The following is a 14,413-nucleotide window of genomic DNA, read 5'->3' on the forward strand; positions in this document are numbered from 1 at the left end:
TTACTTTTCTGAAATTACATTTTTAAATGTACAAGTGCATTTTTTAAACAATCAGTTAATATCATCTAGAATATGACAGCAGACATCCTGGTCCTCCCCCAGCTTCCCAGACCCACTCCTTACCAGTGATGTTGAAAATTCAGAATTTGGCCTAGCTCCAGTGAAATACAATTCCTCCTTTAATTAGACAGGACCACTGATGAGACTTGGGCAGATTCCTGAATAAATGCATCTTCTGGTGCTGTAAGAAGCCATGAGTGACTTCACATCCAAGCTTTAACTTGCCAATTGCGCATGACTTGCTGATTTAATCCATAAATGCTCATTTGAACTAATGGCATAAGAAAGGTTTCCATTATTGGATTACTTTGGTTTACATTATTACATTATTAATGTGGTGATGTTATGTCCAGATAATACAGCAATTACCTATTTACAATCACGTTATTGTTAATTGGTTCCTAAAAGATGGAAAGTAGCATGCTGAGGCTCTTCTAATGACTGCTGGAAAGAGGAACAGCAGAATGTGGAGCATTTTTAAATCTGTTGTATCAAACATTTATGTACTTAAAATAAAAACAAAGTACCATTTACAAATCCAATGTAATCTACTGAAACATGTAAAATTTTGGAACGCAACTTTAGGGTTATTTTCAAAGCAATTGAGAATTATTATTCTTGTAGTGATTGCTTCCTGTTCCTGTGCTGAATTAAGCTGGGACAGCAGCAGTGTGGTTGCAAGGCTTGTTTCCCCACTACCCTCCAAGAATTTAATTTATAAGCCGCTGGACATTGTCCAACAGGAAATACAGTCTCACAGGGAAAATCCTCACAGCAGAAACCATCACGCCCTACAGGAGAAGTCACTGGCTTTAAACAATAGAATGGATTCAAGTGAGATCTGGAAATGCTTCCAGGATCCCAGACAAGAGCCAATCCCTCTTCATGCCAGGCTTTCCTGAAACTGAACCGCCTGGCACACCTTCCCACAGCACCCAGTGGTGGACCAGCACCCAGTAGGGGTGGCTGGGGGACCAAACTGCAGAAGACCTTGCAGAACCAGGTGAGCTCAATCACCCCAACATTTCCTGGGTCCACCCACTTTGGTTTGGGGGATTTTACACATCTTAAGGTAAAAGCATGAGATACTGTCAGCCTGGCTGCAATACCCATGTGAGCACAGTGTGCACGTGTTGTAGGACCAGGACTCCCACACCAAACCTTGGAGCAGTCTGAAATTGCAAAGGAGCTGCTGGGTGTCACAGAGGCACACACAAAGGGTGAAAAGTCCCTTCTTTGTCCATTTCCTCTGAAGAGAAAAAGTGAACAAGAATTGAAATTCCTGGGAGGAACTCAGTAATGCTACCTGCTGGACCATGGTTTCTTTATAAACGATAAGTCATGTCACATATGCTGGGAAACCACACTTGGGTGCCTCTGCTGACTGTGCAGCAATATGATCTTGCAGGGCTATACATAGGAAGACTGCACTGAGACCTGTTCCATTCCCAGATACTGAAAATGCAGACAGATATAGTACCATGGCTGAGAAATCAGAGGTTCAACAGCTCCACAGATGACATTGGAATTGAAAGGGATAAAAATAAAAAATACGATGTTCAGAAGATATCAGTTTACAGTGAGCTCAAGTTTCCAGCTTGCAGAGAGGTGTTTGTTTTTTAGAGAGGATGGTGTGCTGCTCCCAGCAAAGATATGTAAACATTTTCTACCAAGTCAGAATGCTCTTCCTAAAGCTCCTGTCTCATGTCTACTGAAGCACTTAGGCCTCAGCGGGTCTAAGAGCTTCAAGAATGGCCAGAAGCGAAAGAAAGTGAGTTCATATTCACATTTGTGGTGTTGTTTTATTTGTTTTGTTTTGGTTTTTTGCCTGTGTGTGCTAGGGGTTTTGTTGTTGTTAAGTTGATTTGTTTGTTTTAATGCTATGTCTATAGAATGCACTCAGAGTGTATCCTTTCTGGAAACTCAGAGATTTATGTGTTTTGGCCACTACTGATCTGGTGTAACTGGAACACCGGGAAAGAAAAATGTTCTAGGCAGTTCAACTGAACACAATCTGAGATTTAAAAAAGTAAAAGAAATGCTTTTGGCTTAACAAGTTTGCATCTTAAGACTACTTGACATGCTGTTAAGCTTTATGCCTCAGAGCTCTGCTGGGAAATGTTGTCAGCTTCTGAAAGACTGGAGGCCAGACTGGAAAGCTCCTAAGCCTTGTCTGATTAGTGTGGGGAGGAGCAGAGAGGAGGCTCAGGCTTCAAGATGCAGGGACACAAACACCTGGGACAGCGCAGAGCTCCGAGGGCTGAGTGAGCCTGTCTTGCAGAGCTCTGTGCTCAGCACACACAGGTCTGTGAGGCTCAGTGTGGCTCTGCTTGCTGCAAACCCCCCAGCAGTGCCCACACAACCCTGGGGAGAGCTGGATGGACAACACCCACTTCCTGCACTGAGATTTGGGGGGGCACTTTCACTTTGCAAGGCAATGCCAGCTGTTGGCTTTCCAAGAATGGTGTTCAACAGAAGCTGCTTCTTATAGAGAGGAGCAAGTCCTGAATATCCCCAGCCACTGGAAGGCTGAGAGGAATTGGCTCTAGGTAAGTGCAATGACAGGAACCCAGAAGCAGGGACAAACTCTGCTGGTTTGCAGTGACACTGATTTTGCAGCTGTATCTGCCGAAGCCCTGGGCCGTGCTTGGCAGAAGCGCATGCGTCTGTCGCAAGCAGCAGAAGGAAATGTTACTCAGCCCCACTTCCTTAAGGGTCTGTGGCAGAGAAGCACCGTGCTCCACAGAGCGGCTGCGAGGGACACAGAGAGGTACAGATGTGCTGTGGACAGTCCACAGGGAGCTCTCACAGCTCTGCTCACCCTCACAGCCAGCTCTGGCTCACTTTGCTGCACCCGGGGCACCTTTGCCATGCAGAGCAAGGGTTAAGTAGGCTCATCCAGCCTGGCAAGCACAAGGCTGATGCCCTCAGCTCCTGAGGGTGGTGACTGGGCAGCCCAAGGACAGAAAGGTGCCAGGGAAGTGGCACATGCTGGGCTCTGACAGCTGTCCCACGATGCAGCTGAGAGGGGAGGGTTGGACACACAGGAAGTTCAGGTTTCATAGCTTCTGGGCTTGGCTTTCAGGTCTGCTGGAGGGTTACCTGCTTGCACTTTGTCATGCTGTAAGTTGTGTTTGTATCTTCATTCGTTCATCTTTTTTTCTTGTGTAAGGCAAAAGGTGGCATGAGGCTGCTTTTTAAGTATAAATTTTTCTCTGTATAAAGTTATTCCTGTTAAGATATAAAAAGCAAATGCAGAGTTGCACAAGACCATGTAGCGAAATCTTCAGCAAAACGTGAAGGACACTACCTCGCTTGCTGGCAAAACATTTCTGTCTGCTTTTGAAGTGTTTCACCTCTGTTTACTTCTAGTTGGGGTTAGTTGATTAGTGGAGAATCCCAGCATGGAGCAGAAACGCTGGAAAGTGAAAAGGAAAGAATGTCACAAGATTTGCAAGCTCATGTGATTAGGGCAGACTGGGAGCCCCAAGTCTCGGCAGGAGAGCTGGCAGGGGTTAGCATCGGTTATCTGGAGTGGGGATAGAGGGAAGAGAGAGTTGGGCAGCAGTGGAAAAAAGCTGCCTGGAAACATCATCCCACCCCACTTCCCTGCTTTCCTTTCCATTTCCCCGCTCCCCACCTCCCTCCTGAAATTCCACCCTTCAAATCTGCCAACTTCAAATTTGTCAGCCATGCCAATAGCAGCAGCATCATCGTGCTGTGCAGAGAGGAAAAAAAGGGACAGCCATGTCCAAAAAATCTCCTGGTAGTGCTGGATCTCTTGAATGCCCTGCAATGGGAGAGAAGAATAGTTTGGAGCGTTTTTCTAGGAACAGGCCTGGCTGGTGTTGCTGTGTACGCAGGCAGTGCTGGAACGAGGTCTGTCAGAAGGAGACCTGGGTTCTTCCTCGCTCTTTGCTCTGGCAGTGTGGGGCTGCCACGCCTTTGTTTTGGGGACCTTTGCACTGTAAACAGCTCTGTGAGGGAGCTGCTCCTGTAATGATTTCCCCTCATTGGCTTGCTCTGAATACCCTTGATCCCTGCCAAAGTACAAAGGGCGTCAGAGCTGGATACATGATCGTTTCCAGTTTCTGTTTCGCTATCGTGTTCAGATTCTTCAGGCAGCTCAGAGCAGCTCTGTCACAGACCCTTGGAAGATCAATAGCTGGCAGCTTTTGGCTATGGTTATGTGATCCATGATAGGCAATGTTGTAGAGGCAGTAAATTGGTGAGATACATTTAAAAAAGTGTTCTCTGGGTCCAAAACGGAGAGATTAAATGAAAGGTGAAGCACAGCAGGAAGAAAAGTAAAATCCCATGAGTTGGAATTATTGGTGGCTATCTATTTCATTTTCTTCTCTTTGTAGGTGCTGTGTCTAGGATAGAGTGCAGAGCAGAGACTTTGCTGGTAAGTAATGATATCCCTCCTGCGAGTGAGAGCTGCTTTCTCACTCCTGTCCTCAACAGGACAGCAGGGAGAAAATAAGATTCATGAGCTGAGATAAAGCCAAGGTGAACATTGGGCAAGACAGACTTCACTTGGGGGAAGTTAACTTATTGCCAATTAAAATAGATTTAAATTGTGAGAAAAGAAAATTAGATCACTTATTCCCCCCTGCATGGATTCCCAGGTTCAACTTCACTCCTTCATTCCTGAATTTTCTGCCCCCTCCTACCAGAGCAACGCAGAAGGGAAGGGAAATGGATGTTGTCCTCAGTGTGTAAGACTTGCCATCTACTCCTCCATCATTCTCAAAAATTTCCTGTGCTTCAGCAGGGTTAATTTTCCATGGGCTGCAGTCCTTCAGGATAAATATGCTCTAGCATGGGTTCTTCTCCATGGACTGCAGCTTCCCTCGGGGCCTGTCTACATGCTGCAACATGGACTTCCCCATGGGCTGCTGTGTGGATCTCTGCTCCATGGACCTCCACAGGCTGCAGGGGCACAGCTGTCTCACCATGGCCTTCTCTATGGGCTGCAGGGGAATCTTGGTGTCAAGTGTATTTTCTTAAAATGTGTTTTTAGGAAGATACATTTTGGAGAAAATCAGTGGCACAGGTCCAAGCCAGAGAGGTCAGGGTCATTGTAAGGTACTAACTAGGCCCCATAAACATCCAAACACAAATTCTTCAGTTCTGCACTTTCCACTTGGAGGGAGGGGTCTCCTTTTTTAAGAAGTGAAGAGATTTCTGATCAGACCAGGGATACTACACAATTTAACAGTTTTGGAGAAGACCCCTACTTTGATCTGGATTTCTTTTCCAATGCAGGGCAGAGCAAGCAGCCAGGTTCCCATCAGCTCTTCTGCACTTGTGTTGTTTCCTGACTCATCTGCCTGCTCCTGAAAATGGAGTATGTCTGGTATTGGCTCGATGATTCCAACCAGTGGATTGAGTATGGGAAAGAGGTGAAATTCATCTGCTGTTCATGCCAAAAGCTTTTGTTAAGCCATCTTTGGAGAGTTCTTTAGAGCGTGTTGTTCTGCAGCTGGTGAGCTCTACACGCACCGCTGGGTGCCCCTGCAGTGCTGCTCCAGTGTCTGGGTGGAATTGTCTTCTTAATTGTCCCTCAAAGCAGGACTGGAACTCTCTGAAAGCTTTCAAGGGACTGGCTTGGGAAGCGGGTGCATTTTCCAGAGCTGACAAACATCATTTGGCTGGAGCTGACCACACAGGCTGTGGGGTTCTTTGTTGCTGCTGTCAGAAGCAGCTGTGCTCGGTGGGGCACCCCTCCATCTCTGTAGAACAAAGTGCTTGAAGCCACAGAGACTTCAAAACATCCTCCTGCCATAGGGGCCTGGGGAAACATTGATATTTCCCCACAGTGGCACCCAAACCAAAGGGTGGTTTCTAACACATGTAATTTCCTTGTTCTTTCTGCAGCACCCAGGTCACGCCACTGCCACTGTAACATCTGCATTTCTGGAGAATGAATATCAAGCTGACAAGAATGGTGTTATTTACTTCAGGGCTGGTTCTCAGCAGTATCATTTAGACTTTGCAGGTGAAGTGTCTCCTTGTTTTAATTTCATTTCATAGTGCAGCTGGCTTGAAGGTTTTCACATTATGTCTGCATCTCTTTGAACAGCTCTTCTTCCTCCTGCAAATTTTCTCCAAGCAGAAATTGAGTAGTAGGTAAATTTCTCTAAACTTTTGACATGCCCCACTTGAGCTTCTACACTCGGGCACCTGTAGTCAAAAAGCATACATGACAATATTGTACATTCAGAAGGGTTGAGAGTAAATGGCACCTTGGCTTATACATTTGTGTTTATACACCTGAAAAAAAGGAATGAGATATCAGGGGGGAAAAAAAGGCACTGAAAAGTCAAAAGGTGGAGAAGTGAGCCTATACTGAACATCTTGGAAGCTTCTTACAGGGAGAGAAAGCACAGTGCAGCAAACAAAAATTTAGGGCTGGTTGCATAGAGAGAGAAATGGGAAAATGAAAAATGCTTTTCTGTTTCTAATTTATTTGCTCATCTTAAAACTCCTGTTAGCTTTCCAAACTTTAAATGTTTCCTGGCATGAGTAAAGAGTGGTGTTTAAAGGAGGAAACAATGGATAATTAGCCATGTCACACAGCATGTGCTCTGTGATATTGTTACAGGACCGAGAAGGGAGGGCAGGCTTTGCTTTTAGCACCATGGAGCAGCCCTGTGCTGCCAGGAAAGCCAGGTTTGTGGCCCCCATTGCGCTGAAAACTCTTTCCTGCTGCAGGCCTGCCATCAGAGGTGGTTTTCTCTGGCCAGCAGCCTGGATGTGAATACCAGTGCAGGTGCAGTTGGTGCTTGGTTGCCTTCACGTTTCACAGCCTGTTCTAGCAGGTGGCTGACCTTGCTGATCTCCAAGTAGGAGCAGTGCAAGTGGGAATGAAGTTTGCACTGGGGTGGGTGGGATAGAGAGGGCACCACAATGCAATATTCAGGGCTATCTCCTCTTTTATTTTTACTTAACATGGAAGAGCCTGTCCCTAGACAATACATTATCTCATTATTGAGTTAGTGTGTTTTTCTTTCAAGACATGGTCCAAACAAATGTGCTCTTTAAGACTCAAAGAAGTGTTATTCGACTGCCCAAAGAGTCTGAAGATGGACAAGATGGAAGGTAATACACATTCATTGTTTAACAGCGTCTCTAGAGGATAGCACCTTTCTGCTAAGAAGTTCCTCCTACATGCCTAAAATGCAATTTTATACTTCTTAAATTAATTTTTAGATACTTTTTCCTGACTGGTTTAACAGTACATTTTGCAGTGACAGTATTTGTAAATTATGCAACGCTTCTGTAAAACTCTCTGGAGGGATGTTTGCTGGCAGTCTCTGGCAGCTGTGACAGACCACTAGAGCAGATCTGCTCTCTCTGTGAGAGGCAAGGCCACATAGGGCTGACACAACTGTGCCAGGAATTTTTATTCCTTGATTTATGCCCCAACACTAATAAATAAACTGTGCAGCAATTAGGAGCGAAGGACTGCCAATCCCAAGAGCTGTGGTGCATGTGGATGTCATCTCTGGGAAAGCTGAGGATAAACTAAAACTCAGAACAGGCAAATCCACTGAAATAAAGTGAATTAGAGACACTTACTTGAGATACCCTATCTTATGGCTTTTTCTAAAATAAGTTCATCTTAATTTAAACATATCTGCTTATAAATGTTATTTGTGCTACTGATTTCTTTTAGTAAGAGCTGTCTCTGCTTTAGCAACTCACCAGCAGAGAGTGCATGTGAAGCTGAGGGCTCAATTAAAGTGTTGGTTCAACTTAAGATGTGTTCATTCAAAAAGAAAACAAACTGTAGCTTGTGAATGGATGCCTGAAGGCTGCTTTAGAGCCCATGATTAGATTCACCAGAAGGGGGATTTGGTTAGGAGTATCACCAGCTGACTGGCTCCTTTTTCTATTCTGTAGCCAAAACATGACTCTCTCACATCCTGTCTATCCTCCACAGTGGGACCAAACTGCACTGCCTGATATTGGGTACAAGGTAGGACTTTACAGCTCTCCAGTAGGTGGGGAGAGCTCTCTCCTGTACTGATTTTTTTTTTTTCCAAGACCATAATTCAAGGCAATTGAGATGTTACCAGCCTTTAAATGTGTCTTGTAAAATAAGCAGCTATGATGTGAAACAAGACTGGCAGTTTCATATTCAGAACAGACGTGCATTTCCTGGGAGGCTCTCTGAGAATGATGTGGTATCATCTCCCCTATAATACCACACAGGGTAAGAAAGGCCATTGCTGCTCATACCTGTCCTTTGCACTCTCCCAAGGCACTTCATCCCCTGAGAAACCAGATTAATTGCATCTTAAGGTGGTATTTCCTCTGTCAGTTTGGGACAGGATGTTATTTGCTGTGGTGTGGTAAACTGCAGCTGAGTCGTGTAGGGCAGAGTAGACTAGTGTGTCAGATTAAGGGGAAATTTTCACTCTGCTTCAGCCTGAATGCTGCTGTGCATTTCAACTTTAGGTTACTCTGAGCTAAAAATAGTCCTGACATGAAGGTGCACCCTCAAAAGGAAGCTTGTGTGGGGGTGCGCTGGTTTCCCTCAGTTGGTGCCTGTGCTTCCACATGGGGACTGATGGTAAAGGAGGGTTGATAGGAAAAGCAGAAGCAGTTTGTGATTTTTGTGGAAGGACTTTTCAGCAGATGTGAGAAGGCTGAGGAGTCCTTTGAAAGGACTGGGAGTTGTTACTCCCAGTAATACCTTATTTTTAATGCTTTAAAAATTTTCAGTTAATACAGCTCAGCACTGATTCCCAAGAATATATAAAAATCAAGAGGCTGTTTGAGAAGACAATGAAAGGTTACTGCATCCACCAGCTGCAGAGGATTCAGAACCCAACACTTTGGGACATCTTTCAGTGGTTTGTATCTATTTTATTTCGTTATCCTTACTGTATGAGAAGACTGGTATTTCCCGATCTCTTGTCCTCCATAGTCTACATTTGGAGCTGCCAAATTCAGCAGTCCAGCAGAGGTGAGGCTGCCACATATCTCTCTGCCCAGGTCTGGCTGGTGGCCCAGACTTATGACTGTCCCAAAACCTGGCTCCCGGAGGCTGAGGCTTCCCTGGGGCAGTCATGGAAGGGGACTGGGGCTCCTCTCTCTGTGACTGAGTTGTTAGCATTGTATCTCTATTCTTTTGTGTGTGCAGAAATGAGCCTTTTATCCCTAGCAAGATATGTGTGTGATTCTTGATAGTGTTATTCAAAAGTAAATTCTTTTCCTTCATCATAACTGAGCTTTGGTGTTTCAGGTTTATTCTTTTGGTTTTAGCCTCTTCCACATAGGAGTTAGGAAAAAAAAAAAAAAAAGGAGGAGACTTTTTTTGGTGATAAGGGCAGAGATTATACAATTCTCACTGTAGCTTCACACAGCTCTGTTTTATAATCATATTTATGTATTCAGGATTTATATAACGTGGGAACTGACCAATTCCTAGTCAGAGATGTTTGTCTCTTTACTCTCTCATGTGGTATGAAGTTGTGGGAGACACAGTCCATAGTGCTGCAGAGAACTTTTTGTTTTGCTGGCAGGAGCCAGCTGTGTGGCAGAGTACCAGCAGAAGTGCAAAGCAGGCAGTAACCCCACCGAGAGTGGTTTGTGTCACTGTTCCTCCATGACCCAGAAGTAGGAGGAGTTGAGTTGGGAAATTTTCCTTGTTTGAACCAGGAAAACAAGTAGGGGTTTGTTTTTTGGTTTTTTGGGTTTTTTTTTTTTTTTGTTATGTTGTGGTTTTGTTTGTTTTTGGTGGTTTTTTTTAAATTTTGTTTTGGGTTTTTTCTGTTTTTTTGGTTGGTTGGTTGGTTTTTTTTTTTGTTGCCTCTAGGCAAAAAGAAAAGATGAAGAAGCTCCATAAATCGAAAGGGGTGAATGAGAGGCTCCTGTTCCATGGCACAAGTTCATCCCATGTGTCTGCCATCTGTGAGCAGAACTTTGACTGGAGACTCTGTGGGACTCATGGGACAATGTATGGAAAAGGTACAAGTGCAGAAGTGTGTAGGGGCTGTAGCAGCAGGGACTGCAGACCCCAGCCAGGCTTGGGGATGTGGGTGCAAAGTGACTGATGGTTCCTGACCCACGTACTCCTGCCTTTAGGGCACGGTCACCTGTGCACATCTGCATTGCTTTAGGTAGCACCCACAGCAGTAATCCCATTCCAGGAAGGACTAAAATCACCTCTCTTTGCCTCAGGTACCTGCTCTTGGACAGGTGAGACTGGGAGGTGATGGTGAAATGTGGACTGGAGTTGGTCGGTACTTTACAATAAGCCAGTGTGGCGACACCTGGCAAGAATGTTCCCACACGTTGTAGGGCTCGCTGGGCTTGTTGGATTGCTGGCTGCCAAGGTGCTGGTAGCACGTGCTTGTCCCTTGGCTGGTGTGCTGTCTGACCTGTGGCCTTTTCTGCTCCCTAGGAAGCTACTTTGCCAGAGATGCCAGCTATTCCCACGAGTACTGCTCCTCTCTCGGTGGGCGCTACCGCATGTTCGTAGCTCAGGTTCTTGCTGGAGACTTTGTGCGGGGCAGCCCTGAGTACTGCCGCCCTCCGCCCAGAGACAAAAACTCAAACAGACTTTATGACAGCTGCGTGGATGACCCCACAGACCCTTCCATCTTTGTCATCTTTGAGAAGCAACAAGCTTACCCTGCCTATATCTTGGAATACAGCCTTGAGACCAGCTGTGTGGTCCTGTAGTGAATGGTGGAATGTCTTTTGAATTCACACTGAATAAATTACTCTTCAGTACATTTTTTTAAAATGTTTGTTCAATTTTAGTTGTAGCTTTAGAGCACTTTGCAGTGCAGTGAACCATCAATCCCCTGATTGTTTGGGAGGCATAGTTTTTTGTTAGGGGCCATTCTTTCCCCTGAAGCAGTGCCAAGCTTTAGCATTCAGCATACCTCTAGCCTGGAATGGGGACGTGCCTGCCTTGCATACCATGATGCAGTGACACCTGCTGAGTTGAAATGACCTTGATCCACTGATATGCTCACCTTGGTTTGATTCCTGCCTGTGATGGTGCTGATATGCCAAAGGGAGGCTGGGCAGGGAATGTGGAAGAAGGAAAAATGAAAGTACCTACATCATGGTGCTCAAGAGAGGGATCATGGCCTGTCTTTGAAATAAACGGTAAGAAGCTCCTGCACCCTGAAGGCTTTGTAATTAATGCTGGCAAGGAACTTTGCTTTGTTTCCTGGTCACATTGCTGACATTTCTTCTTACCTTCTTCTGCTGTGTCAAGTCTGCATGTCTCTGTGACACCCTGTCCTTCCTCTGTTCCCACTGGATTCAGGTCAAGAAAAGCCGGGATATGGCAGCTGCTGAAGTCAGATCCCCACCATACCATGACACCAGCAGTGAGAAGTCCATGGTGAGCTGAATAATGGCCCACAGCAGTGTCCCACCAGGGCTGTGGAGCCAGCTCCTGCAGCAGTGAGCAGTGAGACACAGGGGCTTTGTGAGGGCATGGGCACCTCCTTGCCACCCTGCAGGCTGGCACTGGTGGTGGCTGTTCTGGTTTACCCTGCTGCTGCCTGAAACTTCTGATGATGGAGAAGTGTCCCAATGCTGTGTGCTCCAGCTAGGATGGATGGTGGAGAAAGCTTGAATTGTGGTCACAGTACTTGAAACTTGGTGGATAATGGGATAACATTTGGGATGAGTGACAGCATGGAAACAAAAATGAATGGTGTCAGTTGTAATTCAGCAGAGGTGTCACAAGTAGTTCACCTGTGTGTGACATAGCTGGGAGGAACCAGGAGGAGGGCTATGTGTAGGATCTCCTGAGCTTTCCTAAAGCTTCTGTCTTCAGGCACAATCAGTGCCTTTAGAGAATTTTGAAAGACAGGTAACTGCAGTAAGTCTCTAAGCTGCACTAATTCATGCAATTCCATGTCTCACTGCTTTTGCAGAAACCTAAAGGTTCTTCTTTTGCAAATTAGTGATCTAGTCTTGTCAGCCACAGGTGAGCAGAGAACTTTCCACACAGTCAGGAAGTAAAAATGAAAGTCACCTAAAGTGACTTAAAGTGGATGGCAAGGGACTGAACAGTGACCACTTTTAGCTGTCACCCTACATTGGTCCTTGCAACATTCCATAGATATCCTCCATGGCCTCATCAGCTTAAGGGGGCTTGGATGTGCAACCTTTGGGCAGGACAGGGGCTGGGAGATGGAGGGTTTGGGAAGAGTTTTGCTATCATACAAAATACTCTGTGGAATGATGCCTGTGTATAAATTATCTTCCCCCATTCTTCTCCTCCATGACAGAAGAAACCACTCATCATGTGAGAGAAAGTTATTTCCAGCAAGGTGGGCTTCAGAGTATGATTGCCAAATTCATCAGAGGCAGGAGAAGGTAAGGAAGAGCCTGCTGAGAAGCAGGCCAGCCACAGGAAAAGGGGGGGTTGTTGATCTGAAAAAGAGGAAACCAGGCAGAGAACAGAGGACGGGTGCAAACACGCACAGTTTGGAAGAAAAATAAGATTTTCCAGTAAGTCAAAACTATTTCTGACTACAGGGAGAGTTTCTCACAGCCTCCAGCTGCGTCCAGAATGAGGTGCTGGTTATATCAAGAGGATCAGGCAGGATTTAGTGTGAGCAGCTGTAACAATGTGCAGTGGTGTGGCACTGCTGGGGCTCTGCAGGTGCTGCAGTACCAGATCTGACATGGAAGTTTTCCTTGAAGAGCCCGTGCTCTTTCAGGGTCACCCTCTGCAACTCTCCCTTCGTGCTGCTGCTCAAAGGAGCACTCCCCCCTCCAAGTGGGTGCTGCTGCTGTTTCCCCCATACCTGGATGGGGGAAGCAGATGCAGGGAATTCACCTGCTTGAAAACTGACCAAGCCAAAACCCCCACAAAACCCAAACCCAAAATATGGTGTTCAGCATGAGCAGTTTCCAGTTCTGCTTGTGTCAACACCAACAGAATGCTGAGCAGGCTGCAGCATGAATTTTAATTGGCATAAGATGATTCTGAACCTCTAGCCCAAACAGATCTGGGAATCTAAAGCTAAAAGATTTGGGAATATTTCAGCCAGTGAGGCACTGAGAGCAGAAGCTCCTAGTAAAAGTAAAAATCTATGAATACTTTTTCATGGGACTTTTGTTCAGGATCATAAATTTGCTAAATCTTCTTCCTAACCTGAATCTCTGGCTGCTTCTGGAGAACCTGGGTGCCTTCAAAGTACTAAGCAGAAAACATTCCTCAGCACTGTTTTAGATGAGAAATGCTTGCAAACCATCAGCAACATGTGTGCTAGTTGGCAGGCACCAAGCATGGATCTATTGGCTTTTCATTCACTTTTTTTTCCCCCTGAAAAAAATTAAGATCTCTTGAGAAAGGGTTAAATTGTTTCTGACTTATGCATGTGATTGACAGTTTCACAGTCACCAAGATGGTGATGGGACAGGTCTGGCCTGAGGAACACTGACTTCTGAGGGGTTTGCTTCTTCCTGCCTCAGCCAGCCTGACACAGGATGGGCAGGGCTGCAGGGGGCTTGTTCTGCAGCAGCAGCCTCTCTTTGTCATCTCCTGGACAGGCTGCTGTGGGCAGCAGCAGCTTCTCCAGTCATTTCTTTAGCAATTGCTTTTCAGGAACCAGCAACTATTCATAAGGATCAATGGATGCATTTTGTACTCATATAAATAATGTATTTTTTCTATGTGTTCAAATGTACTGTCTTTGCCTGCAAGGACGTTAGCTCGAGTGAACTTTTCTTCATAATGTATTTCTAATTGATTTTATTGTGGTTCTCTTAGGGCTTCACAGCATGCCTAGCTTTAACACAGTTGCTTACATATTCATGCAACTGGTGTAGGCTTTCTATTAAATAACACCTCAGCAAGTTTTCAGGCTTTCTTTTCATTTACTGGTGCCGAGTTTGACTTCTCAGTATTTTTAAGGAACCTTTTAACAATTTTGACAGAATTTATTACAGGATTATTAAACTGCAGAAACCTAATGCTTGATTGAATGTGCTGAATGACATATTACTTTCCAAAACATTCAAACTGTTAAAAATCAACCTGAGCCCCATAACCTGGCATGACCACTGTATGGGTGCCAGGTGAAGAAAACACAGATATTGTTCTTGGCATGACATGCTCAACAATTGCATTATTTAACGAGGCTCTTTCTAGATTGAGGGAATAATGAACCCAGATCACTGTAGTAATGATGGGGGCTGAGGGTTTGGGGAAGGGCAGGAGCCTTTAGTTAGGGGCCTGTAGGAGACAGATACCAGGCAACAGCTTTTTCTGGTTGTTCCTGTTCTTTTTCAGTGCCTGTTGTCTGGCATGTTGAGTCCCAGGCATGATTTCCCAGAGCAACTCAAACTGTCTTTACAA

At 45.4% G+C, this 14,413-nt stretch overlaps 1 protein-coding gene across 1 annotated transcript; it reads left to right on the forward strand.

Annotated features, from left to right (window-relative positions):
* The first annotated feature begins 4,460 nt into the window (after positions 1–4,460).
* On the forward strand, positions 4,461–10,804 carry LOC128940604 (protein mono-ADP-ribosyltransferase PARP12-like). Its single transcript, XM_054282123.1, has 8 exons — positions 4,461–4,468; positions 5,332–5,413; positions 5,944–6,064; positions 7,083–7,167; positions 7,972–8,047; positions 8,797–8,927; positions 9,893–10,044; positions 10,481–10,804. Exons 4-8 carry the CDS (start codon positions 7,085–7,087, stop codon positions 10,759–10,761), a joined length of 723 nt encoding a protein of 240 aa, XP_054138098.1. The 5' UTR covers positions 4,461–4,468; positions 5,332–5,413; positions 5,944–6,064; positions 7,083–7,084; the 3' UTR covers positions 10,762–10,804.
* Positions 10,805–14,413: the final 3,609 nt, after the last annotated feature.

The sequence above is a fragment of the Melozone crissalis genome, unplaced genomic scaffold (genome assembly GCF_028551555.1).
Source record: "Melozone crissalis strain CALT ecotype California unplaced genomic scaffold, PUWL_Pcris_2 ptg000033l_1, whole genome shotgun sequence".
Classification (NCBI taxonomy): Eukaryota; Metazoa; Chordata; class Aves; order Passeriformes; family Passerellidae; genus Melozone; species Melozone crissalis.